This window comes from Urocitellus parryii, chromosome 1 (genome assembly GCF_045843805.1).
Source record: "Urocitellus parryii isolate mUroPar1 chromosome 1, mUroPar1.hap1, whole genome shotgun sequence".
Taxonomy (NCBI): Eukaryota; Metazoa; Chordata; class Mammalia; order Rodentia; family Sciuridae; genus Urocitellus; species Urocitellus parryii.
The window spans coordinates 81,536,403-81,562,015 of record NC_135531.1 but is presented as its reverse complement, the minus strand read 5'-3'; the positions used below and the strand labels follow the sequence as shown (position 1 = coordinate 81,562,015).

The 25,613-nt window shown below is 33.1% G+C and overlaps 1 protein-coding gene across 2 annotated transcripts in view; it reads right to left on the bottom strand.

Annotated features, from left to right (window-relative positions):
- Positions 1–24,262, bottom strand: part of Fam174a (family with sequence similarity 174 member A) — a 56,151-nt gene extending 31,889 nt beyond the window's left edge. The window contains exons 1-2 of one of the 2 annotated variants that reach the window (XM_077796322.1): positions 23,635–24,262; positions 5,029–5,163 (exon numbers count right to left, since the gene is read on the bottom strand). In XM_077796322.1, coding sequence (XP_077652448.1) covers positions 5,029–5,163; positions 23,635–24,068 — 569 coding nt within the window. In that variant the 5' untranslated portion in view covers positions 24,069–24,262. Of the gene's footprint in view, positions 1–5,024; positions 5,164–23,634 lie in introns of those variants that run through there. The other variant, XM_026385906.2, reaches the window with a different exon arrangement.
- Positions 24,263–25,613: the final 1,351 nt, after the last annotated feature.

Genomic DNA, 25,613 nt, shown 5'->3' with positions numbered 1-25,613 from the left:
AACTATATTTATAATACTCTACTGTCTTTTGCCCACTTTTGAATCAGGTTATTTGTTCTGTTTTATTTTGCTATTGAGTTACATAGCTTCTATATAAATATTAGATATTAAAGCCTCTCTTTACGTGTGTGTGTGTGTGTGTGTGTGTGTGTGTGTGTATGGAGAGAGATATAGAGAGAGAAAGAGAGAGAAAGAAAGATCCTGACACAAAAATACAAATGCTACATGATCTATTTGTATATATAGAGAGATACAATATGTAATATGTAAGTATACATAGTTTGTATACATCCAAATATCTAAAATCCAAATCTTCAGGCAAAAATTCCAAAGTCCAAAAATCTCTGAGATCTGAAATACATTTATTCACAAACATTTTATATAAGGGATATTAAAAACAGAAGTTCATTGGATTAGACAAAGGGGAATGAAGGAAATGGAGGGAGAATGGGCATAAGAAAGACAGTAGAATGAATCAGACATAATTTTTCCTATATTCACATATGAATACATGACCAGTGAAAACTCCACATCATGTACGACCACAAGAATGGGATCCTAATTAGAACTTATACTCCATGTATATATGTCAAAATATAACCTACTCTATGTATATATAAGAAAGAACAAATAAAATAATTAAAAATTAAAAAAAACAAACAAACTATGTTTCCTGCTATTACATAGGTTGCCTTTTTACTCTGTTGATTGTGTGGAACCTTTTTAGTTAGATGCAGCCCTAATTATTTTGTTGCCTGTGATTTCTGGGATCATGTTCAAAACATCATTACCCAGACCAATGTCAAAAATTTTTTCCTCATGTCTTTTTGGAAATCTTTTATGGAAGCCATATATGTAAGTCTTTAATCCATTTTGATTAATTTTTGTATATGGCAAAAAAGAATGGTTTCATTTCATTCTTCTGCATGAAGATGACAGTTTTCTCACTAAAATTTATGGAAAAGATTATTCTTTCCTATTGTGTCTTTGCACTCATGTGGAAAAATAAATTGACCATAGATATGTGGATTTATTTCTGGGCTTCTAATCTTCTGTTTGTATTTGAGTATCATACTGTTTGAATTACTGTAGAACTGTACTGTAGAAAAAAAAGGATTGTGATCCTCTGCTTTGTTTTTCTTTCTCATATTGCTTTGGCTATTTGGAGTCCTTTGTAGTTGCATATGAATTTTAAGGATTCTTTTTCTATTTCTGAAAAGAATGTAGTTGGGATGTTACATTGAATCTGTATATCACTTTGGGTAGTGATGAACATTTTTAACAATATTTAATTTTTCCAATCCATAAACACAGTTGACTTTTATCTGTGTCCTCTTTTATTTCCTTCACTAGTATTTTATAAATTTAAGCACATAAATATTTTGCTTATTTGGTTAAATCTATTATTAAGTATTTCATAACTTCCTTTCCTATTAGGGGGGATTTTCCACTTTTGGTGTTGTGGATCAAACATGGGGCCTCATGCATGTTAAGCACATGCTCTACGTAGACATTGAGCTATGCCAGCCTTTCACTGCTACTAAGAATTGGATTTTTTTTAATTATTATTTTTCAAAGAATAACTCATTTACATGACTGATCTTTGGATGCTAATTTTATACCTTACAAAATTTTAAATTATTTAGTAGTTCTAACAGTTTATTTTTGTTTAATTTTTAGAGTTTCCTATATAGATAATCATGTCATTGCAGATATAACTTTACTTCTTCCTTTATAATTTGGGTGATTTTTATTTATTTTTCTTGTCAAATTACTATGTAGGTAGGACCTTTAAAACTATATTGAATAGAAGTAGCAAAAGTAAGCATCCTTTGCTTGTATCTGGTCCTACCAAAAAATAATTCAGTTTTTCCCCACTGACTATGATGTTATTGGTGATTTTTCATAAATGGTCTCTATAGCATTAAACTCCTTATAAATGTATCTGGTTGAACATGTTCATAAATAGATTTATACTTTATCAAATGCTTTTCAATGTCTTCTGAGACAAAAATATTTTTATCTTTTTTTAAAACTAATGTATATTATGGATTGACTTGCATATCTTGAAATATCCTTGCATTCCAGGGACAAATCCCATTTGGTCTCACTTAAATATTCTATTGAATTCAGTTCGGTAGAGTTTCATTGAGAATTTTGGCAACTTTGTTCATCAAGGGTATATTAACCTATAACTTTCATTTGTTGTATCTTTGGTATGTTCCCTTAGTAAAGAAAAAATCTTTTGAGAAAGACTGGCATTGATTTTTTTTTTTTGAAAATTTGTTATGATTAACTTGGTGAAGTACTTTGTCTTGGGATTTTTTGTTTCTCTGCTTTAGACAGGACCTTATTATGTTACCTAAGCTAGCCTCAAACACATAATTATCCTGCCTCACCCTCCTGAACAGCTGAGGTTATAGGCATATGTGCTACCATGCACACTTCTTGGGGAATTTTAATTTACCGATTTCATCTCCTTTCGTTATTAGTCTGTTGAGGTTTCAATTTATCCTTGATTAGATTTTGGTTGTACAATCCTAGGCATTTACTTTTCTTCTAGGTTATCAAATCTGTTGGCATATAATTATACGTGATCTTTTTTATTTGTGAGGCATTACCTTTCACAACTATTGAACTTTGCAAGTTTGTCTTTAACTAGCATGCTGAAATAGATGAACTAGAGTTCATATTAAGTCCATCTTTGGAGATAATCTTTTTTTTTTTTTTGGTCCTGGGGATTGAACTCAGTGGTACTCAACCACTGTGCTACATCTTCAGCCCAATTTTGTATTTTATTGAGAGACAGGGTCTCATTGAATTGCTTAGTGCCTCACCATTCCTGAGGATGGCTTCGAACTCGCAACCCTCCTGCCTCCTGAGCTGCTGGTATTATAGGCATGCACCACCATGCCTGGCTTGGAGACAATCTTAAGTTGTTAACAATTTTGTTTCCTACCTTCCATTTCTATGTATAGAGCAGATGCCTCATATGTATCTAAATTATTTCAATATAATAGCTGTGAAAACTTTTAATTTTAATAATAATAATATTAAAAAGAGTGAGATTCCACTGCCATCTTATTTTTTTTTACATAGATTATTTCCCCATTTGAACAGATTGTGTGTTTTTCTTTTTTTTTTATTATTAGTTGTTCAAAACATTACAAAGCTCTTGACATATCATATTTCATACATTTGATTCAAGCAGCTTATGAACTCCCATTTTTACCCCGTATACATATTGCAGATTCACATCGGTTCCACATCCACTCTTTTACATACTGCCATACTAGTGTGTTTTGTATTCTGCTGCCCTTCCTATCCTCTACTATCCTCCTCCCCTCTCCTCCCCTCCCCTCCCATCTTCTCTCTCTACCCCATCTACTGTAATTCATTTCTCTCTCTTGTTTTTTTTCCCCTTTCCCCTCACTTCCTCTTATATGTAATTTTGTATAACAGTGAGGGTCTCCTTCCTTAAAACACTTTCTTAGAGTGAGCCCAAGATGAGAGATATGATTAGTTACTCCTTTAATAAGTCTTTGTTCCCAACTGTATTTCATATTATTCAGTTTTTAATTCTAATGCATAAAGTACCTAATATATTTAGTGACTCTTAAATGAAAATCCACAAATTTATCTGATACACAGCATAAAAAAAGTTATCAATCAACTATATTAACCTTGTTGAAAACTCTACAACATTTATAGGCAATTTAATGGGTTTTTAGTGAGCCAAACCAAATGTTATAAACGTGTATATATTTTAGTCATGTTTGTTTTTTAAGAGGCTAAGATCTTAATGAGAGGTTAAGACTTTTGTTCACATCTGCCTATCTAAGTTCTAATATTAATATAATTGTATAATTAAAATTATATAAATATATTTTTATAAAATGTCTAAATTTTTGTCATTACTTGAAGTTCTTTTATATACTTATGAGTCTTTTGGTTGTTGTTGTTTTTTTGTGGTGGTGCTGGGGATTTAACCTAGGGCCTTGTGTGTGGGTTGGCAAGCACTCTATCAACTGAGCTACATCCCCAGATACCTTTTATATATTTATATATGTATGTATATAAACATACACATATATACAATAAATATATAAAAATAAAATTTTAAAAATACATGGGAATTTTTAGTAGTATTGGTAATTCCTTCTTTTCTATATTAAATTATAATAATATATACATAAAATTTCATTTGTGTATATGACTCAATACATATATACACAATACACTAAAATATGGGATTTAATATATATACCCTTTATTGATTAAAATACAAAAATATAAAATTTAGATTCTATACATTATTTATAGTAAATACATGAAATTTAATAGCCTGAGTTTTGTTCATTCTTTTCTTTTGAATTCCAAGATTTCTGTACTCTTTAAATTTGTACCTGATCCTTGATAATAATTTTCCTTGACCTAAGAAATCCCTTTTTATCCTAACATATCTTTACTTAATGTGTAGGATCTTCACTGCATCTTTTTCTCATTCTATTTGCATTAATTCAATACCCTTGTAATTTCATTTATCCAAATATCTTAGGAAAGGTCTTAAAATGGAGTGAGAATAAATCTAAATACATATATTTTATTTGCACAGTTAAACTATCAGAACACAATTAACTCTACAATTCTGTTTTGAAGTACTATTTGTAAATAAAATAATTCAAATGGAAAACAAAATGCCTTCAGAATATAAAAAGAAAAAGATTACTAAATTCCCCCTCACACAAACACACACAATACATATTGTAAGAATAAAGAAGTTAAAACTAAAGCATTGCAAAGGAACCTACAATAAAGATATTGGAGGCAGATGTATTGTACTCTTTATGGCTATTTCAGAATAGCAATGTGAATGTGAGCTATTGGCTGGGTAGTACACAGAACTTCATTAAAGAGAACTCAATAATATCAATTAGAATAAAAACTGTTAAGTGAACATCTACATCTTAAGTTTTCTTGGCAAGGACTTGCTTCCTTATATATGGAATTAAACTACTGAATACTTACCTTCTAGGATGATTAGCATCAAACAAGGTGTTATCATCATCCTCATCATCTTGTTCTAGAGGTGTTAATTCCATGTTTTCTATGTTTGTGTCCAAAACTCCGTATCTCCTGGTTTTTCGGTTTCTTCTTCTCATCCTACAAAGTACGCAAATTAATGAACAAAAATTATTTTAATATAGGATAGATGATCCTTAGTTTTTATTCTAAATTTAAAATAAATAATCCCTACGTGTCTGACATAGGAGGCACTCAATACATAGATGGTTATATTTCAAGTATATAATTCACACCAAGGATTACTTATGATTCATTAAACAAAATGTATTCCTATGATTGTTTCCATGACTGACATACTCTTTTTTGTCACTGACAACTGGTGGTGTTGATAGATAATTTTCTAAATCTTAGTTCAGGTACAACTTTACCAAAGCCTTCTATTCCAGCTTTGCTCCATATCTTCTTATCATTATATAGGATTAGGTATTTTTTGCAACATTAAGAAACTGTATGTATACATATATACTCAAATTCTAGACTGGTAGCTGGCAACATATCACAGGCTACACATCAGAATCACCTAGTGTCCATTAAAAAGTAGCATGCTCAGGACATAATTGCATTCGAATTTTCAGGAATAGGAATTAAGCATCATTATTTTATTAAAGTTCTACAAGTGATTCCAATGTGCTGAAAAGTTCTATCCTAAACCAGTGGTTCTTAAAGTGTGTCTCTCTGGATCCCCAGAACCATACTAACCAAGAAATTTATAAGAAATAAAAATCTTTATGCTCAAAATAGACTTAAGAGAACAACAAACTTTGAAAAGAGGGGCCAGAAAACTGCTTTTTTAACAAATACTTCTTGTGATTTTGATGCATGCTGGAATTTGAGAAATAGTGCCCTAAAGTAATGAAAATATTAGGATACTAAATATAATTATTGTCAGCTGTGTATATGAAAGGGTTTCATAAAATAGAGTTCTATTGTTTCTCTTACAATACTTTTTTCTTTTCCTTCAAATCATTTAGTTCAATTTGCATTCATGTGGGTATATGTTTATGTGGGTGTTGATTTTTCTGTCTCTCCCATTAAGTTCCATGAGGGGAGCAACTATACTTGCTTTATTCACCATTATATAATCACAACATACATATAGTTAAGATGCTTTTAAAATATTTGTTGAGGGTTTGCATGACAAATTGAGTGGCACCAACTTCAAAGATAAGCATTTTCAAACACGACATGTGAGCCCCTAGAAGATAGTGTCCTACATATACATGCATACATATATACATTCAACAAATACTTGAGAGTTTATAAGCACTGGGTAGTATACTAGCTTCTGGGCGCAACATGCCTGGTGTCAGAAATTTAAATGTATAAAATATTACTAGTCCTGGACAAAAAACTAATTTCTACCACACACTACCTATACAACTATTTATATATCAAACAAAGGTAACCAAAGGTGAAAGAACAAAAACCAAGTGGATGTAATTGCTTAAGTATCTAAAATAAGGCAGTGTGAAGTTTATGCTAGCCTTATATAGTGAAAAATTAAATAAATTTAGATTAATATTAATATGTATATGAATGTATATGTGTGTATGTAGGTGTGTCTGTGTGTGCATACCTATACATACCTTGTGATCAGAAGTCTAAACTTTTTCTGTTAAAGGACTGATAGTAATTTTGGTTTAATGGGCCATATATATTTTCTGTCATATATTTATATAACTTTTCTGTTTCGTTTACAATCCTTTAAAAATATTTAAAAAAATCCTTAGATATTTTGGGCTTCAAAAAACGTGTCAATGGACAGTACAGTCTATTTACCAACCTCTAACTGAGATTTACAAAATTAATTAACAGGAAAACCAACAGAAAGGGATAAAAGCATAGCCTCTGGAAAGAAGATTGAACTTTTTGTGCCAAATGATTTAATAATTAAGATGGTCCTTAAATATTTGTTGAGGGAGTGATGGTTTTCTGCTTTCCTTTGATTTAAAAAAGTGAATACACAGTAGAGACTGAAACCTTACTGCAACATTGGTTATGGATACTGAGAGTTATAATATCTCCTTTTTGCCAGTCTTTTGCTCACTTTTCTAAAACAAATGGCTTCCCAAATATTCTGGCATTTTTAGTCAAGAATTTAATGTCATATAAAAGAATTTATGGAAATATATTGGAATATCCCAAGTCAATCTGCTAATAACTAGGCTATTGCTAGTCACAGGATATTTTGGCAAGTCTTAAAACACAGAAGGGCATAAACACAGAGTTTAAGGATTTTGTAAAAAAACTAATTTCAGCAAATCTTTTTTGCTACTCTAAAGGTCTTCATCATACCTAGAATTAATTGCTAATTTTCCAGTGAAAGCTCAAATCAATCTTAATAATAACACTGTTTTCTGTATTTCTGTATGGTGCACACATTTGACCATATGGTGTAAACATTTGATTGCATGGGTTTGTGCACTGTATTGTTTATTCTCGTCTATATTGTCAATATGTATATTATCTATATATTTTGTATTGTAGGTTTCTTTTTTGTAATCATGGGTATAAAATATATCTTCCAAACATGATTTTTTTAAAAAACAGAAACCTATTTCATATAAACAGGCAGAATATTGTTAAGCTTTAAATAAGTGGGGGACTCAGTTCAATTTAAATAAATTTAATATTTTAGAATATGTACTAATTCATACAAGAATGAATCAAATTATCAAACCAATGTATTATTAAGTAGAATTTAGAACTGATATGCTACTTCTTGAAAAGTGTTTTCCCTTAGTCCAAATAGGGAGAGATAGCTACATGGTCACGATAGCTACAGGACCATAAAACATTAAATACAACAAAACATATTTACTATCATATGCTGTGATTTTTTTTTCCTCAAGGAGGGTCAAAAACCCTTATAAAGTCTTAAAATTATTGTGCTAATCCAATGAGCTACTTAAAATACAAAAAAAAAGTAAAATATAATATACATCATCAAGAAAAAGTCTAATTTTATCTATTGATATACAGTGTATATTATTCTGAAACAAAAGAGTAAAGGGGGCTTTAAAATCTTTAATTTTCATAGCCATATTTTCTTTCTTACCAATAAATGTTTCACTAAGCTCAACTTGCCTGTATATGTGTTTATAATTATATATTTATTACCACATAATAATATGCATATTTTTCTATTTGACAGAATAAATACCTATCTAATATTAAAGTATATTTTGTGGTTCCCAGTGAAGTATAAAAATAGGAAATTCATGTAACAAAATACAAGAAAGAATGTATGGAAGCCCAAAAGGACAAAAGATTTTAAAATCTAAACAGTTACTTACATTGAATTACATTCACCCAGCACATAGCATGCACAAAAGAATTATCCTGATCATATTCTTTCTAGATATTTGAGTTGGTAACCAAATACCTGTCTTAATATAGACAAATATTTCTTAATTTTCAACTACACTCAGCTTGGTCAGAACTATTTCCTGTTCTTACATGTAGTAATGATAGTATAAAAATAAAAGTACTAAGATAAGCTTGATAAAACTGTATATAAAAATTGTATGCCACATAAAATAAACAAAACAGAATAAGACTTCATTTAATTTTACTACTTTACACAAGGAAAAAAGTACAAATCAATGTAACTTGTTACAACTTGCTGTATCCACTGGAATTGACTCATACCTTTTGTTCCATTTGTTTTATTTTAATGGAATATATGTAGGGTATGTATTAAATATCAACAATATAAATAATAATATTCCTTAATTTACTCAATAACACATTCAACCTATACTGAAGAATATTAATTACACATACACGTTCTTTTGTATATGGTTAGACATGATAATAAAACAGGGTAAACCTCAATAATAAATATACAACTATTGATATAGAATATCTGTCTTGATTATTTTTATCATAAAGTGACCAATAATGAATCTAATTATTGACCAAACAATAATTTGAAACTATAATTTTTGCCATAGTAATGTAGGTAAATAAGTTAGTGAGCTACAATTTTAGTTGTCTATGATTTTCATCAGGAAGTCCAGTCAAATTGGATACAAGATAAATAGTAAAAGTTATTTTTGCTAATTTGACATCTCTCTCATTTTTAGACCTCATTCTCATAACTCAGTCCATCAATTCTCAGTTCTAGTACTTCAGGAAGCAAACACTGATAAGAGATTAAAGCATTTTATGGGTTGAACTTTGCCTTTCAAATATTCATATTGAGGTCCTAACTCCCAGGACTGGAGAATGTGATCTTTAGATCACAACTTAAAGATAGTCTTTACAGAGGTATTCAATTAAACTTGAGTCATTAAGGTGAAACTTAATATATTATGTCTGGTGTTCTTATTAAAAAGGAAATTTTGAGACTACATGAATACCAAATGAATGACATGTGAGCATGAAGAAAGGCCTGGAAGAGATTCTTCACTCATGGCCCTCATTTCAAACAACAGAAGTTTAACCCCATTTGTAAGACTTTCTTATAGCAGCTCTAAAAAATTAATACAGCATGCAAGATTTATTTATTACAGAAAAAACCTGTGAAGGATAGAGGGAAATAGAGAAGGCCAGAAGATACTATAGCAGATGATGCAGGTTTTAAGACCCATGAAAAATAGTGGGAAAGGACAACTGGGTAGTAAGATGTGCAGATTGTAATGCACTTCTGAAAGAGTTTTGATCAGGCCAATGGTGTGTCTTCAAGCAAAGACTACCCATTAGCTGTCCCAAGTCAGTCAGGATAGCTAGATTTTGCTGCACTTAGTTACTGGCTGAGCAGATACCTAGGAATTATGATCTTGGCATTGATGCCGCAATGGATTAAAGACTGCAACAGATGGAGGCTGTCGGTCAACCATGCTTCCTGCAGTAGGTTATCCTAATATTAGGTAGGATTAATGTATTTCCATAGCTGCCACCAATTACAAGGCCCTATTGAGTGTACTTCCTGGGAATCACTGAAATTCTTTTATGTTGCTCCACCGTATCATTGTTATCATCTTTTCTCCTATCAAAACAGCATTCTAATTTACTACTTACACCAACTATGGCAACAAACTAAACTGCCCTTTATCCCCTCAAATCTTCAATGAGTTCCGTCAACATTCAGTAATGAGTTTGTAATATTATCTTCAAAATATGAGCACAGCATGGCTCATATTAACAGTTCTTGCTCCACTTTGGTCTTCGTTCTGCATTCCATTTCACTTTCTATAGCCCAGTCACAAAGCCTTCTCTCAATCCTTATGGGGGCCATACTTTTTCTGCCACTGTACTGACAGTTTTTACACTGACATTACTGCTGTATTAGTGCTTATTTATTTAGCTTTCAGATCAAGTATCATTAATTTAGGAAAGCTTTTTCTGATCTATCTAGCTAGATCAAAAATGCCTCCATAGTATGAATGCACCTTACTGGCAAAGTACTCATCAAATGTGTACTTGTGTACTTATTTAAGTTACTATTTTTCTTATCTACCAGACATTAGTTTCATAGGAGTAGGAGCTCTACCTGTTTTGCTCACCCATAGTACACAGGTTCTTCCATAAATACCTAATAAATATCTGTTAAGTAAACTGACTGAAATATGTAGATTAATAATATATCTAGCATTTTCTCTCTATAACAAAGATATTTACAATTTTAGATGGAAATCATCTCCTCTGGGAACGGGAGCCAATAAGAATATTCTCTTCTGAATATACCACAACAAAACCTAAGAATCTAGCCAATTTTCAAATTCTAATATGGATCTCAGGAGGTGAATAATTGCCTTCTGTCTCAAAACAAAACTGTATTACTAGAATATTTAAATAGGTACTCACTCTAGGACCTTTTTTATCTCATTTAGGTATATCTCAGGGGATTATCATACTCAAACTAGAATCACTAATATTTAGCTTATATCCTATGCTATGGAGCTTCATTTTTAGCTTTTGATATGCAAAATTTTCATATTCTAACACACAGTTAACCTATACTTTACATAATGGACATATATCCTTTCAAAAGCCAAACGGAATTTTTAATTCTTTTTAAAAATTCTCTGCATTCTATCTGGAATAATTTCCAATGCTAGAGATATTTTTGCCTACCTATATGAATGAATGTTCTAATCTTTTTAATCTCTAGATCATGATGCTTGGTACACTCTGATATACAGCAATAATGTTTCCAGGAGAGGTTGAGGTATATGTGACCCCATAACGAAGTTCTCAGACTACTATGCTTCTGAATTTTTTTTTTTTGGCTCCTTTTGCAATTTTTATTGGGACCTGGATATTGACCTGACAGCTGCCAAGTTTAATACTTATAACAATCTTGACAAAGTACATCATCAAATAGACAATTGTCCCCAAAATGTATCTTATCACTGCTCATCTCCAGGAAACTGTTCAATGGTAATATCCAAAGTTTAACAAAGAAAATATCAAAAGAATGTTCATCTGTGTTTAGAACACTGCAATGTTGCTTTTCCTCAGAGATACCTTTTTCATCTAGTTTCTTGTAATTCAGTCCATATAATCAGTTCCTGAACTTAGATTTTTTTCTCTTGTTTGATGACAACCAGGTGAAGTAAGTCCTAAGTTAATGTCATATATGTTGGCTTTAAAGTGCCCCATATGAAAGTATACAACAAATGACTTCCTCATCATTTCTCCTCTTTATCTTTACAAGGATTTCTTTTTTTTTTCCTTTTTGACCCTACAGTTTAGAATGTGTACCTTGATAATTCTTCTGACTTCCATTTCTAAAAGTTCAGCATAAATTTCTTTTCTAGTCAACTTTAAATTCCTATCTACTAAGAACTCCCGGTCCCCCCCCACCCCCGCCTCCTTGGCCTCTGACTGGCACTATGGCAAACCCTATTAGTTTCCTTCTACAATCTTCTTTTTTACCCTACTCCCCACTTTTTTACCCTACTCCAGTCTTCCCAGACCTACTTTCTTGTTGATTATAGTTTCAGAGGTCAGATATCACACAAATGTGTATATTTTATGTGTGTGTGGATGTGTTTTTGTGTGTAGATATATATTTATTTGTTTATATTTATATTTTTGTATGTATATATGTTGCATATTAATAGAAGTTTAAAATGTATACATGTATTCATACAATATAATTATATGTTTCAAATGGAATCTGTCTTATAAATGCCAAAAATTGTATAAAAAAGTAATAATGACAGCCATGTTTTAAAACATGTGAATGCATTAGAAAACATAGTAAAAATATGTAAGATATACATTTGTAATTCTAGACACAAATAATCTCCTTAAGAATAACTCATATCTATTGTACATTCACTTATGCCAGCCACTGAGCAAAGCAACTTATAATCATAATCTTTTTATAATCCTTGCAAAAAATTCTATTAGGAAAGTACCCTCATATTACATAGAAAAAGGCAGAGTTTAGAGAAAATTAAATATGGGATTATAAATTGGAAAGCTGGGATTCATACACAACTACTTTTACTACCTGACTTGAGTTTTAAATCATTAAGCTAAAGTCATTTCATGATAAATTAAAGTAATACTAACCAAGGTCACAAAATTAATTGACAAACATTTTATGGGATCCTCAATATAATGATTTCACATTGTATCATACTGAATAATTTTTTAGTTGAAATATATTTTTTGTTCACCCTTCCATTGTAAAAGTAATGACTTGGCATCTACTTGCTTTAACATATACAATTATGTTGTTCTTATTAGTCCCTCTTTTAGTTTTGATCACTGAAATAGAATGTGCTTTTTGTTTTGAGACAACCTTCTTCTTACGGCTTACAGAACCACGATTTTGTTAGAAAGCAATAAAGTCTAGCCCTAAGGAGTATATAATGATTGTAATAATTGGTGTAAACCAATCATAACAATATTATTTTCCTTTTGCCAGTCATCATCTAAGAGAGAGGAAATGAAGCAGCTCAGACAAATTAGATAGAAGGAAATGTCTCTGGTTGATTCTCTAGGACAGACTTTTCTCACTGATTAAAAAATAAAACAACAAAAACGAAAAAAAAAAAAAAAACACAACAAGAAGAGAAAGCTTCCTTTCAGGCCACAGCCCCCTTCCCTCCATCCTGCATGAAATACTACTGTGTGGGAACATAATTTTTAGAGCTTATACAGCCCTAGCATAGAGAGAAAAAGATGAAAAAATTCAGAATTCTTCATTATCTCATGAGGCTACAAACCAAAACATCAAACCATTCACATTCATGACAAGAAAACAACAACAAAATTTAATTTGTATTCTAGTTCTTAGAGTTAAAAACCTCCTGACCCAAACATTTAGCATATTAGCTTCTGAGTCACATTGCCAATTTATATTACCTAGATGTATATTCCTTATAACCCTATTCCTTCAATGAATCTTTCAAGTCGGATCTATTAGCATGCCCTTCTCTCTGAATAAACTGAACATGTTTTCTTAGCAGTTTCCAAACAGGCCACAGATTTTCAAAGCTTTATTCCACAATTGTTTTTTCTGCTGAGCACAGTGGTCCTACCAACATCTTGATCATCAAATCCCTTTTTAAAAATACTTTGGTTGTAGAGGGACACATTTTTTTTTAAATTTTTATGTGGAGCTGAGGATCAAACCAGTGCCTTATATGTGCTAGGCAAACATGTAAGGTAGGTACCACTGAGCCACAACCACCACCAGCCCCATCAAGTCTTTTTTATTATATTCTCTCCTCAGAAATTTAACAGTCCACAGAAAGAACATAACTGTTTTCAAACTGTTCTCCTTAGATTCCTGAGTTTCAGTAGAGGTATAGCCAATCACTGCAGTACTATGTTCAACTAGTTTATAGAGAGACCCCACCTCTAAAAAAAGAATGTAAATATATAAAGTATTAGAAAAATGTACACAAAATACTATTGTGGTATCTGTTAGATCCTCTGGTCCTACTTCTTCCAGAGAAAAATTGCTTTAACTATAAACTTTTCTGAATGAAACACATTGGTTAATTATGTTTTCTACCATATAAAATCACCTAATCTCACCCCAAAATAATATGATATTAATATGAGCACCTTTTCTAGACCAGGATTGTCAATATCAAGGGTGGATTGTGACCTATGTTAATGCCTGAAATACAAATATAAGATAAACCAATCAGAATATGTGCTTTAAGAAGTCAGTATAGGAAAAAAAAAATGCACCCACATATATGAGGCATTTGACTGAGTCAATTCTTTTATGAAGATTAAAGGATTCATGAGGATACTCAAAGTTATCATGAAAAGAATGATAGGACATAGAAAACTTAAGCTAAAAGAAAGCAAAATATAGAGTCAGGAGCTTTTAAGTAGTAGAAATAAATATACATAGTGCATAATTCCATTGGCCAAAATCAAGAAAAACAAAACTAAGCAATCAGAGAACAGATAAATTTTGTTGATTTTCCATGGAAGCATCACTTTTTTAGATTAATATACATTTTCAATGGGAATCAATTCATATCTGTATATTCTATATAATTTTCAAGAAAACATGGGGAAGTGATGTCAATCAAAGTAACTGCAAAAGCATTATTTAACTGTGCATTATTTTTAATTTAAATAAGAATTGGTTTTACTGTTCTATAAGATGCAAGATCATCTTAAAAAGTAAAAAAATGTAATCAATCAATTACTTTAAGAAATCTATGAGTAAACACAGAAGGAATGTCCAGTTAGAATTCAAACTCTGGGTTCTACAGGGGTTATGCATTTTTCCAGGTATTACATCTTCTGGTATATGGATTCATATGGTAACATTATTAGTGCTTAGCATACATGGAACTTCCCTCACCAAACCCCAAATACACATACATACCTCCCAACTTTCATACAGTTAGGCTCATATATACTTTTGGTAAATAAAACATAAATAGAAGTAACTGCCATTTCTTTGCTAAGGTAGTCAAAAGCTCCTGTGCATTCACTTGTGTCTAACACCAAATCCTGACAACTCTGGAGGACTTATGTTGAAATGGCAATATCATAATATGAAAGGTAGCTAAACTGCTGAGTTATCATATGTAAGACAACTGTCCTGGATGATAGTGCAAACCTGCAGATGAAATTTCATAAACATGAACCTTATCCCATAAGATGCCATGGGACTTTGATGCCCAAGAAAATGTTATAGAATGATAGAATTATTCTGCATCATTCTGTTCAATAATGTAGCTATTGGTGATGCAATAATTGAACCTTGAAATGTGGCCTATGCATCTAATGGACTGGAATTTTAAATGTTTAATATAGTAGCTATTGCTACTATATTAAACAGTATGGTCATAAAGAATTATAAGCAAAAACATATTGTGATCAAAAACACATTGGAAGGAATATTATATATTCAGTATAAGATAAGTTCAAGGACAGACATATTTGTAATAGAGAAAGAAGAACAGTATCTATTATAGTAACCTAGTGAGTTGAGCATAATGTAGGGACAGTGTCATTCAGAAAGAGGTAATATTCTAAAATAATACTTAGAAATTAAAACTAGATGATTGGATGTGAATAGTAACTAAAGAGACAAATTTGGGGTGGCACAGGTTTCTAATTTGAGAAACTGTAGATATGATGTCATTCACCTAATAAAAGTAATGCAGCAAGAATTTGTTGAAGGATAAAAATGGTAGTTTCAAAGTTGAATTTTAGGAGACTGTATCCGTATCTACTAATGAGTTAGCTGACTAAAGTCTATAACTCAGACAGCAATTAAAAGGTTAGAGTTGGAAATAAAAGAAATGGATGGATGCATAGATCACCCAAGAACACTGACCATCAAAGCATAAGGGGTTAAGAAAAAAGTCCAGACATCACTGAAATCTCAGGGTGAAAATCATTTTTTTCACACAAACATTCAGTGAATGCCTTTGTATTCCAGCAGCTGGTCAGGGCCTTGAAGGACCAAAGGTGGATAAGATACAAGCCCTGCTCTCCAGTACATTAGATGTGTAGGAGAGTTATAAAAGTAGGAAAAATAGTTCATATATGAGACAATTCATGGAGAGGCAAGAAACTAAATAAAGCGGTAAGAAGAAAATGAGAAGTCACAGAAACCAAAGAAAAACTAGTGTATTGATATCTATAGAAAAGAAGGGAAATATCTGTAGAACCGAGACAATGTGCTTATTAATTATCCTCTTAAAGAGCAATTTTAGAGTGGTACTATTAAAAGCCAGACTGCAAAAGAAGAGAAGGGAAAGCAAGGTATAGAATGGGGACACTTCAATGGAGAATCTCTCTCCAGTCGTGCCTATACTTTTACTTCCATAGGAGCTTTATTTAGATTAACTTTTCATGGCTTCTTTGGTTTCTTATTTTCCTATAGTTTCAAATATCCTCCTCTACTGCCTCTGTCCCCACTATTGGCAATCATCCTTAAATAGGCAATTTTCTATATCTCTAATTCAAACTTCTCCCTGCTTACAGATTTAAGATTACTAAGAATGACCAAAATCCAAAGAGTATAGGTCAACAGAAAGTAGATTCAGTTACAGGGCCAGCTTTTAGATGACTGATATAAATTATAAAACCCTCAGTCTTCTAGACAAATATAATAGTTTTGTTACATTGTTTAATGGCTTTTCAAATAGGCTTATGGGAAGAAATGAGATTTCAGAGAAGCTACTTTCAACCACCTTAGTCTCATGTTGCCATATTCTGACAAGCTGAATTTATAACCACAAAAGGCAACAATGCTCCTTTACTGGATAATGAGCACTTTGAGGTCAAACATGACTTGTATTGTCATTTAAGCTCCAATATCCAGGACAGTTTGGGAGGTATAACAGAAACTCCAAAGTACTATGAACTGATTTGCATCGGTTTAAAGGTGGTTCATATGATTACTTATCTGAGCACTTGTTTACATAATTCACAATCAGCATCATTCTTAAAAAAAAAAAAAACCTCCCAACAAGCATGTTGTATGATTACTGATGTATTGATACAAAGTTCCCCTCAGCTCTTGAGTTCAACTAGGCAGAGTCTAAGGGAACATTATCTCATATATTTATTCTATATGGATGTCAATTTCTAAGTGTCATAATATGAAAACGGTTGGAAAGCACTCTTTTGGCTTAATATCCCAACAAATTAAAATGTATTTTACCTCTCAAAACTGTATCTATAACACATATTGCTTAAATATATAAAATCCTAGTATCGCATACATAAGAACAGAGAAAAAAAAGATTGTTTCAGAAGTACTCCAAAAAGTTTTAGTTATGTCTACATCACAGAAAAAAAATGAAAAGATATGTAGTCAAAATAAAAAATGAGGAGAGGAACAATAATCATTACTACAAAAATGTCTTGAGGAGTTATTATATGCTAGAAACTATGCTTAGTACTTTAAATAGATCTTTGAAACAGTCCTTTCAAGTTGGTATTTTCTATTTCACAAAACATGGGCTGAACCTTACAGATGGCATGTAACTCGCGTGTGAAGCTTGGATTAGACCTCAGAGATGTTGACCCCCCCTCTCCACACACACCTGTCAGGATACAATGAAATAGGATAAGGGAAGATAAGGGAACAGAAGTCAGCAGAAGAAAACAACTTAAGAATGGACTGGTGTTTTAAATTGCTGGGTTAAAAAGGAAAGATCTAGTAGCATGGAATATAAAATAATTCATACTCATTCCTAAAAGCCTAGAGCAATGCACACCCCTTGTTTTGGTGACTATATTTATTTTCTTGCAGTACACCTTACTCCTTTATTTGTGTTATTTCTCCCACAATAAACATTTGGTGAGATAACAATTAGAACTGTTACCATCCTTACTATAGGTGAGTAAAATTTATTTATCCTTCCCTGGAATTTGATTCCTGAACTGAGGGTCTAACAATCAATCAATTAAAAATACCTAACAACTGTCACATGCTCATGCAGTGGAGTGTTCCTGCAATGAGACCTCTGCATGAGTTGGCATCATGTCCCCCAAACTTGCTTGATTCCCCAAATCCTAATCTTCAGATTTTCTTTGACTTTTTACAAATCTCAAAATTCTCCCAGTAAATTCCCTTAAGTTAGCCAGAATTTTATTTATTCATTTATTTATCCCAAACACATTCATCAGTAATATATTCTTTCTTTAATATTAGAAGAAAGCACTAAAGTAAGTTCACAGAGGAGAAGCAGGAGGGAGGATATTTCTGTTGAAAAACCTAATAAAATAATCACTATATTCTCTACCTTAGCCTTTATTTCTTAAGTCTAACCATGCTTACTTCACTTATTAAATGTTTGGGTTAAGTACTATATTTTATCCTGTATACAAATGTAAAATAACCTCTACCCTCAAGCTTTTCTTAGTATTTTCTAGTACTTTCATCTCACACTGATGAGCCCTGACAAACCTGACTGCCATATCACTTACATCATCAATCCTCATCTGCATGACATTTTGTCAGTTCATCACATAGTCAACTTAATATTTATTCTAAACACATGCATAAACATTTTTTTGGAAGGTAACTTTTATCTCTGCAAAGAATATCAATCGTTGACAACTTGTTATTCTTAACTACATTTCTAAGGCCCTGGGTGTCTATACATAAAATGTTCAATATATATTGCCAAGCTGTATAAATGAAGGAGAAACAGGACAATGCTTGGTAGAAAAATTCCGATTTTCATGGATACATAAACAACTAGAATAGAGATCCATAATTGCAAAGACTTTCCCATCTATATGCAGCTAATCCTTGCCACAGGGCCTGGTACTGATACACATTAGGTGCCCAATAATATTTTCTAAATCAATAGTAGTGACTAAATACACAAATGACTAAGTAGACAAAGTAGTCCATTTTTGCGCAGTTGAATAATTTCTATCAAATATCATGATTTTATATGTTGAAATCACAATTCTGGAAGAAAATTAATTTCTTAACTCATACAATTAAGTAACTAGATGGGAGAGAGATGGTTACCAGTCCTACAGACATAATTTATTAATGTCTGGTTTCAGAAAGAATTGAAGATATATGTATAATCAGATAACAGAGGTTGCTTTAAAATATTACCATTTCTGACTACATCTAGCAAATTAAGAAAATCTTTGAATGAGGGGAGGAGATAGCATCAGAAATCATTTCACCTTGACACAGACATGATAATCGATAAATGTTCAAGTTGAATCATTTTTATAAAACAGTAAAATGTGGAGGTTTATTATTTGTCACTCAACAAAAACTCATTATTTTACACAGTTCATTTTTTTCATGTTAGACATTTTTATGTGTTATATGACTTTAAATCAGTTATTTTCCTCATAAGAAGAAGCCCAGTATTTAAACTTGCTAAGTTCAAGTAGATCTGGGTTTAGGCAAATCCTAGATGGGTATGCCTAGACAAACTATTTAAACTTGCTCAGCCTCAGTTATCTCAAGAATATATTACCAATTTCAAAAGTTTTTGCAAGAATTAAATTGAAAAATGTACATAAAATATGTAGCATTATATCAGAGACAAATTAATATTTTATAACTATTTGCTATTAAGATGGCCAATAAAAACTCAAAAATAATGTTTTAGTTACAAAGAAAGTTTCTTTGAAAGAAACCTAATATTATGCTTTCATTTACCAGCTTGGATAATCAAATTAAACAGTTTTATTCCTACAAGTATTAATAGGACCTGCATTTTTTTCTTATGAAATTTTTGTAATTCAATTTTTACTTGGAACATAATAAATATACTCATATATGGGTACAGTGTCATGGTTTAATACAAGTATTCACTATGTAATGATGAAATCAAAACTAGTATTTGTCCTTATCATTTCTTCGTCTTTGGAGCTGTCATACGTCTCTCTTCCAATATTCCATAAAACATATAATAAATTGTTGTAATCAACACAGCCCCCTACTATGCAGTGAAACACTACAACTTATTCCTCCTATCTGTATTTTGAAGAACATTATACTAAATGAACAAAAGACAAATAGGGCATATTCTCACATCTGTGGAAGTTAAAAATGTTGATCTCAAAAAAATAGAATCATAATCACTACAGGCTGGGAAGGAAACAGGAAGGTAGAATGGAGAAAGATTATATAAGGAGGATCTGCGATTCTGCAATTTGATACCATTTCATTATATGTTTACTATCTGTATGATTGATGAATGACTCTCTGCTCCTCCAGTATACAAGTACCATGGAGACAGAAATGTTGATCCCTATCACCACAACTATATCTCTAGTGCACAGTATTAGGCAGCTGAATAAATACTGATTGCCAGAATGAAGGCTATGGATGCTAAATTTTACACACATCTATACCACATCAAACAGCCTTTATCCTCATTTCATAGAAGAAGGGTTCTGAAATTGAAGAGGTTAAGTGACTTTTGTCAAAGATTACAGAGGTAAAAGAATGGAAGAGTTGGAATCTCAGCATTGGTGTCTTTCCAATACACCATACTGAATTAAAAAAGAAAAAGCAGCAGTGACATGGTATGAAAACAGAAATGATTCTCTGCTTTTAAAGTATGGACAATTTTCACATACTCATACCAGAAATTGCTTTTATATAATCAATGTGCATGCTCAAAAATAATAACAGCCCTCTAAAGTGATTTTGTTTTAGCTTTATATATTTTTATACATTTTATATATTTTCACTGTAAGAATCTTTCACAAAGAGGAATGAAATGTAAGTATTAAGATCTTCATACTTATTTCTTCTATCACTAAGTAGCAATTATCTCTAAATTTCTAAACTTCATAATCTAACTGTACAATAATATGAAGAATTAACCAAGAATATTTACTCATTCAGCAACTACTTATTCAGTGCTCACTATATTTTATTCAGCATTGGGCATATAGTAAAGAATTAAACAAATAAGCTTCTTTCATAGACATTATGTTTATCTTGGAAAATTTATTCTGTCCCTCCAGTGTTCCTTGCATATATTTTTTAGTTACTCTGGAAAGCAACTGACTGTTCTTCCAAATACTTCTTCAGTTAAAAATATAACTGAATTACATTCCAAGACAATTTGGAAATCTCAGAGTTCAATATCATAAAATTTCACAAGTAAAATATTCTCAGTGTCATCTCATAATAGTAAAGGGAATGATAATTTTGGCATATTCTTCCCCCTTGGCACAGACAACTAATGCTGATTCGCTGTTGCACATATTTTGGAAACGGGGGCCAAAATGAGCATCCACCAAAATGAAAAGCATAATCTGGAAACAAAAATTGTGGGCTCTGAACATTGGCCAGACATCGTTAGCATCAATCAAGCTTTGGACCTGAGGTAGCCAACTAAATTTAGAACTTGGACTATATGAATGTGTTAAATACTGGGTGAAGAATGTAGTTTTTATTAGCCATGGTTCAGCATTTGGCAGTTCTCATACAATATGATGTTGCATCATCCAATAGAATCTGATTGAAATGGCTGTAATTTTCAAGTTTTACAGCAATGAAGACAGGAAAATCAATGGTGATAATCACTTGTATTTAAGATTACAAATAAACCAAAGTGGAAAAAAAATTAAGAGAACACCTAGAAAATTATTCTACTATCCATTGTGTGTGTGTAAATATGCACATATATATACATATGAAATAGCAATATGCCCTTAATTCTTGCTATAATAGGTAATTTAACAACTTTAATTCCTGTATAATAGTGTTAGCCTAAATTTGATGGTCTTTGTGAATGAACAGAATCTAGTTCAATAATTACTATACCAGTAATTTTCAAATGGTTTGAATCCCTTTACATTCTCAAAAATTATTAATGACCTTCAAAGGACTATTATTTATGTAGATTGAGTATATCGATATTTAATATACTGGGCTGGGGTTGTGGCTCAGTAGTAGAGCGCTCAACTAGCATGTGTGAGGCACTGGGTTCGATGTTCAGCTGGACATTAAAAGAAAAAAATAATAAGTGAAAGAAAGGTATTGTGTCCATCTACAACTAAAAATATATATTTTTTAAAATTTAATATATTAATTAAACCTTAGTAAACTTTTAAATAGTTATTGGTTTAAAATAATAAATTATAGGGGCTAGGGTTATAGCTCAGTGGTAGAGTGCTCACCTTTGACATGCGGGACCCTGGGTTCGATCCTCAGTACTATATAAAAGCAAAATAAAGGTATTCTGTCCAACTACAACTAAAAACTAAATATCTGAAAAATATAATAAATTATAATTTACATATTTTTGTAAAAACTTCTCAGAAACAAAAATAAAAATGGTGAAAAGAATGGCACTGGTTTTTTTTTTCCAAATTCTGTTAATATCTGGTTTAAAATGAGAGTAGATAGAAAATAAGAATGGATATTAAATAGAAAGTGCTAGATTTTCTTATTCTGAATTCAATCGTGCAAAGTGATGTTTCGATGTAGGACATAGAGAAAGTCCAGTTATATAGAGATATGAACTTGTAAATGGAGGGGTGTTTTAAAAGCCTGTCAGATACTAATGGTTATTCTTTTTTATATATATATTATAGCAAAACTTGGCAAGAGATAGTTTCTTAATGTTAACTGAAATGTAGAATCTGAAATAATAGCAATGAATGGTTTGTCCTTTATAAACTTATAAGAAAATGCATTATTTGGAAAAGTTGAATACTGTAGATATCAAAAGAGGTCTCAGGGGAAACCAACAATTTCCCATGGTTCTTCGACCATAGAATGCTGGATCCATATTCAGCAACACTGGCTTCCACTGTACCTTCTTAAATCAGCTATTTGAGCTAAGTGATGTTCATTTTCTTCTATTCATGAAGAAATATATATATATATATATATATATATATATATATATATATATGGGGAAAATATGAAGTGGTTTGGAAAACAACCCTGGAAACTCATGCACTACTTCCATTTTATAGAGAATAAAACTGACTGATAGCTTTTTCTCAGCTCTTCTCTTGGCTGGCTCTTTCTGGTAAGATCTTGGCTTATGTTAACTCTTCAGAGAGGTGGTTTCCAACTAATTAGGTTTAATCCAATTATTTAGGTGCAGATTAAGGATCTAAAAAACACTGATGGTAAAGAAGAACTTCCCTTGTAAATCATATAAAAATAAAATACCTACAATAAGGCCCTGTACACTATATTAATGCAGCACTGAAGCACTGAATAAAGAACACAAAAACTTAAATGGGGATTCTGACCTAAAGGAGTTTGCATTCTGATAAGCAAATTTTTGATGGGTTAGTTACTTAAAATTGCATGAAGCAGAAAGAGAAAAGTGTTACAAGATAGTGTGATCATGGAAATTCAAGGGAATATGAGATCACTTCCACTTCAGGAAAAAGGTGTCCTTTGAGGCTGAGTCAAGCCTCAGGCAAGATGAAGAGATTTGGAGGTAGAATGCTGATTTATAAACAAAAGACAGCACCTACTAGGAGGTTTAAATTCCCCCAAGGTAACACAGGCCTTCAGGACTAATAGCACATTCTCCGAGCTAAGTGCCCCTGACGCTCGGAGAAAGGAAGGAGGTCACTGGTCTGCCCAGCAATAGCTGCGGGGAATGCCCCATCGAGGCTTCGCCTCACCTGACTGTCCTGACCACGAAGTACACCAGCACCGCGCCGCTCACCACCATTAACACGGTCAGGGCCCGCTGGGTCATGGGCTTGTCTCCAGGGTTGGGGCTCACGGCAAGGCCGCCACCCACTGAGCCTTCCCCGGCCTTTCCTCCGTTTTCCTCTGCTGCAAGCCCCGCCCCGGGGCTGCTGCCATTGCCACCTTCGGTGCCTCGAGGTCCTGAGGCTTCAGCCAGAGCATGGCCCGGTGGCTGGGCAGCTGTGGGGCCCCGGGACAGCGGTGGCAAGGTCCGCTGGACAGGGTCTGGAGGCCCGGGGCCCTGTGCGGCCTCGGCCGCCTGCAACCACACCGCCAGCGGCCCGCTCAGCGCTGGCAGAAGCAGCAGGAGGAAGAAGGAGGCCAGGAGGCGGCGGAGACAGCAGCAGCAGTGCAGGGCCTTCATCGTCCCCAGACCTCACTCTCACCACGCTGGAGCCGCCGGGCCCGCCAACCTGGGTCCAGGAGGGACCATGGGCCCGCTGGGTAACGAAGAAATGGTGATTAAATCCTGGGCTGAGGGCCGAGGACAGCAGATGGCAGAGACAGCAGCGGCTGCAGAGCAGGCAGCAGCTGCCGGGAGAACCGGAAGTTCGTACATCTCAGCAGCCACTGCTGCTACGGACGCTTCGGTTGCTAATATGTAGGGGCGGGACGCAGTCAGTGACGTCAGCCTCTCCGCAGATTGCGCACACGCCCTGGCGGAAGGGGAAAGGAGAAGGTGCTTGAGGGGTGTTTGGTGCTTTTTCTACTGTAGAGAAAGAGGTGATTTAAGATGAGTAACAAAAAGTAAACAACAAGTGTAAGATGTACATCTACTCCATGCCAAAACCATGAGAGAAAGCGCATGATTTGAATTGCTTGGTGTAAAACTGCAAAAATACAGCAAACCAACCAGAACGTGAACTTCGTGGCTTTTCCTTGGCTTGATTGAAAAAATTTCAGGTTTTTTTCTGGCTTGGAGGCTCCAGACTTCCTCCCCCCCCCCCCAAAAAAAAAAAAAAAACAGAATTTTGAATTCTTTATCTGCTCCTTTGGAATGCAAATCTTTTTAAAAATGCCCCCAAGTTTCAAGAACCTGTGAGTCATTCCTTTGAAATTCAAACAAGGAAAACAGTGCTTCTGTCGCCCAGTTTCTGTGAGAGGACTGGAGCCTAACCTCAGCACAAGCTCCTTCAGATTGGAAAACCTCCTCTTACTGGTGAAAATCTAAGATGGATTCCTTTTAATTTTGGTGAAGTCAATTAGCAAACAGGTGGCCTAGAATTTGCCTGCCCCAGTTCTAGCTGTTTGTTTCATTTACAGAAGTCCAACTCAGACTGAATGCTTGGCCCTATCCTTTGTTAAGCTCTCTTCTTTCCTGTTTGCCTTTTTCACCAATAACATGGATTTTCAGCTGGAGCAGATTTAACTTACAAGAAAACATCTGACTTGAATAAGTTAATATTTACATTTTTTAAAATTTATTTGTTCAACAAGTCCTTTAGCTGTCCTACTTTTTGCTTGGGACTATGCTAATTTTGGATATTGGAGTGTGAATAAATAAGACTTGTTTCTACTTTCATAAAGTTTATGCTCAAGTGACAATAACAATAATATTCACATTAACTGAATTCTGACTTTTGTATGTGAGAAGTACAGGATCTACAGTGAAAACTTTGTAAATGACTATTTTGGGGGAGATGGACAGGACACTGTCTTTTAGCTGCTTGCAGAGAGCAGGATGATGCAGTTGCTTCTGCCTGGTAGAACTGCCAGGAATAGGCATCGTAATGCTGGGTTCCTGTGGGAGGAAACCTATTTGTGACACATCCAAGTGTCCTGCTTCCAGCTGGCATTTATCAATAATAAAGTGGCTGTTTGGATTTCCCATCTTCCACACACAGACCTCTCTATTCCAAACCATACTTGAAAGAAAGTTGGTATTTAATGTCACCACTCTCTGTGATCT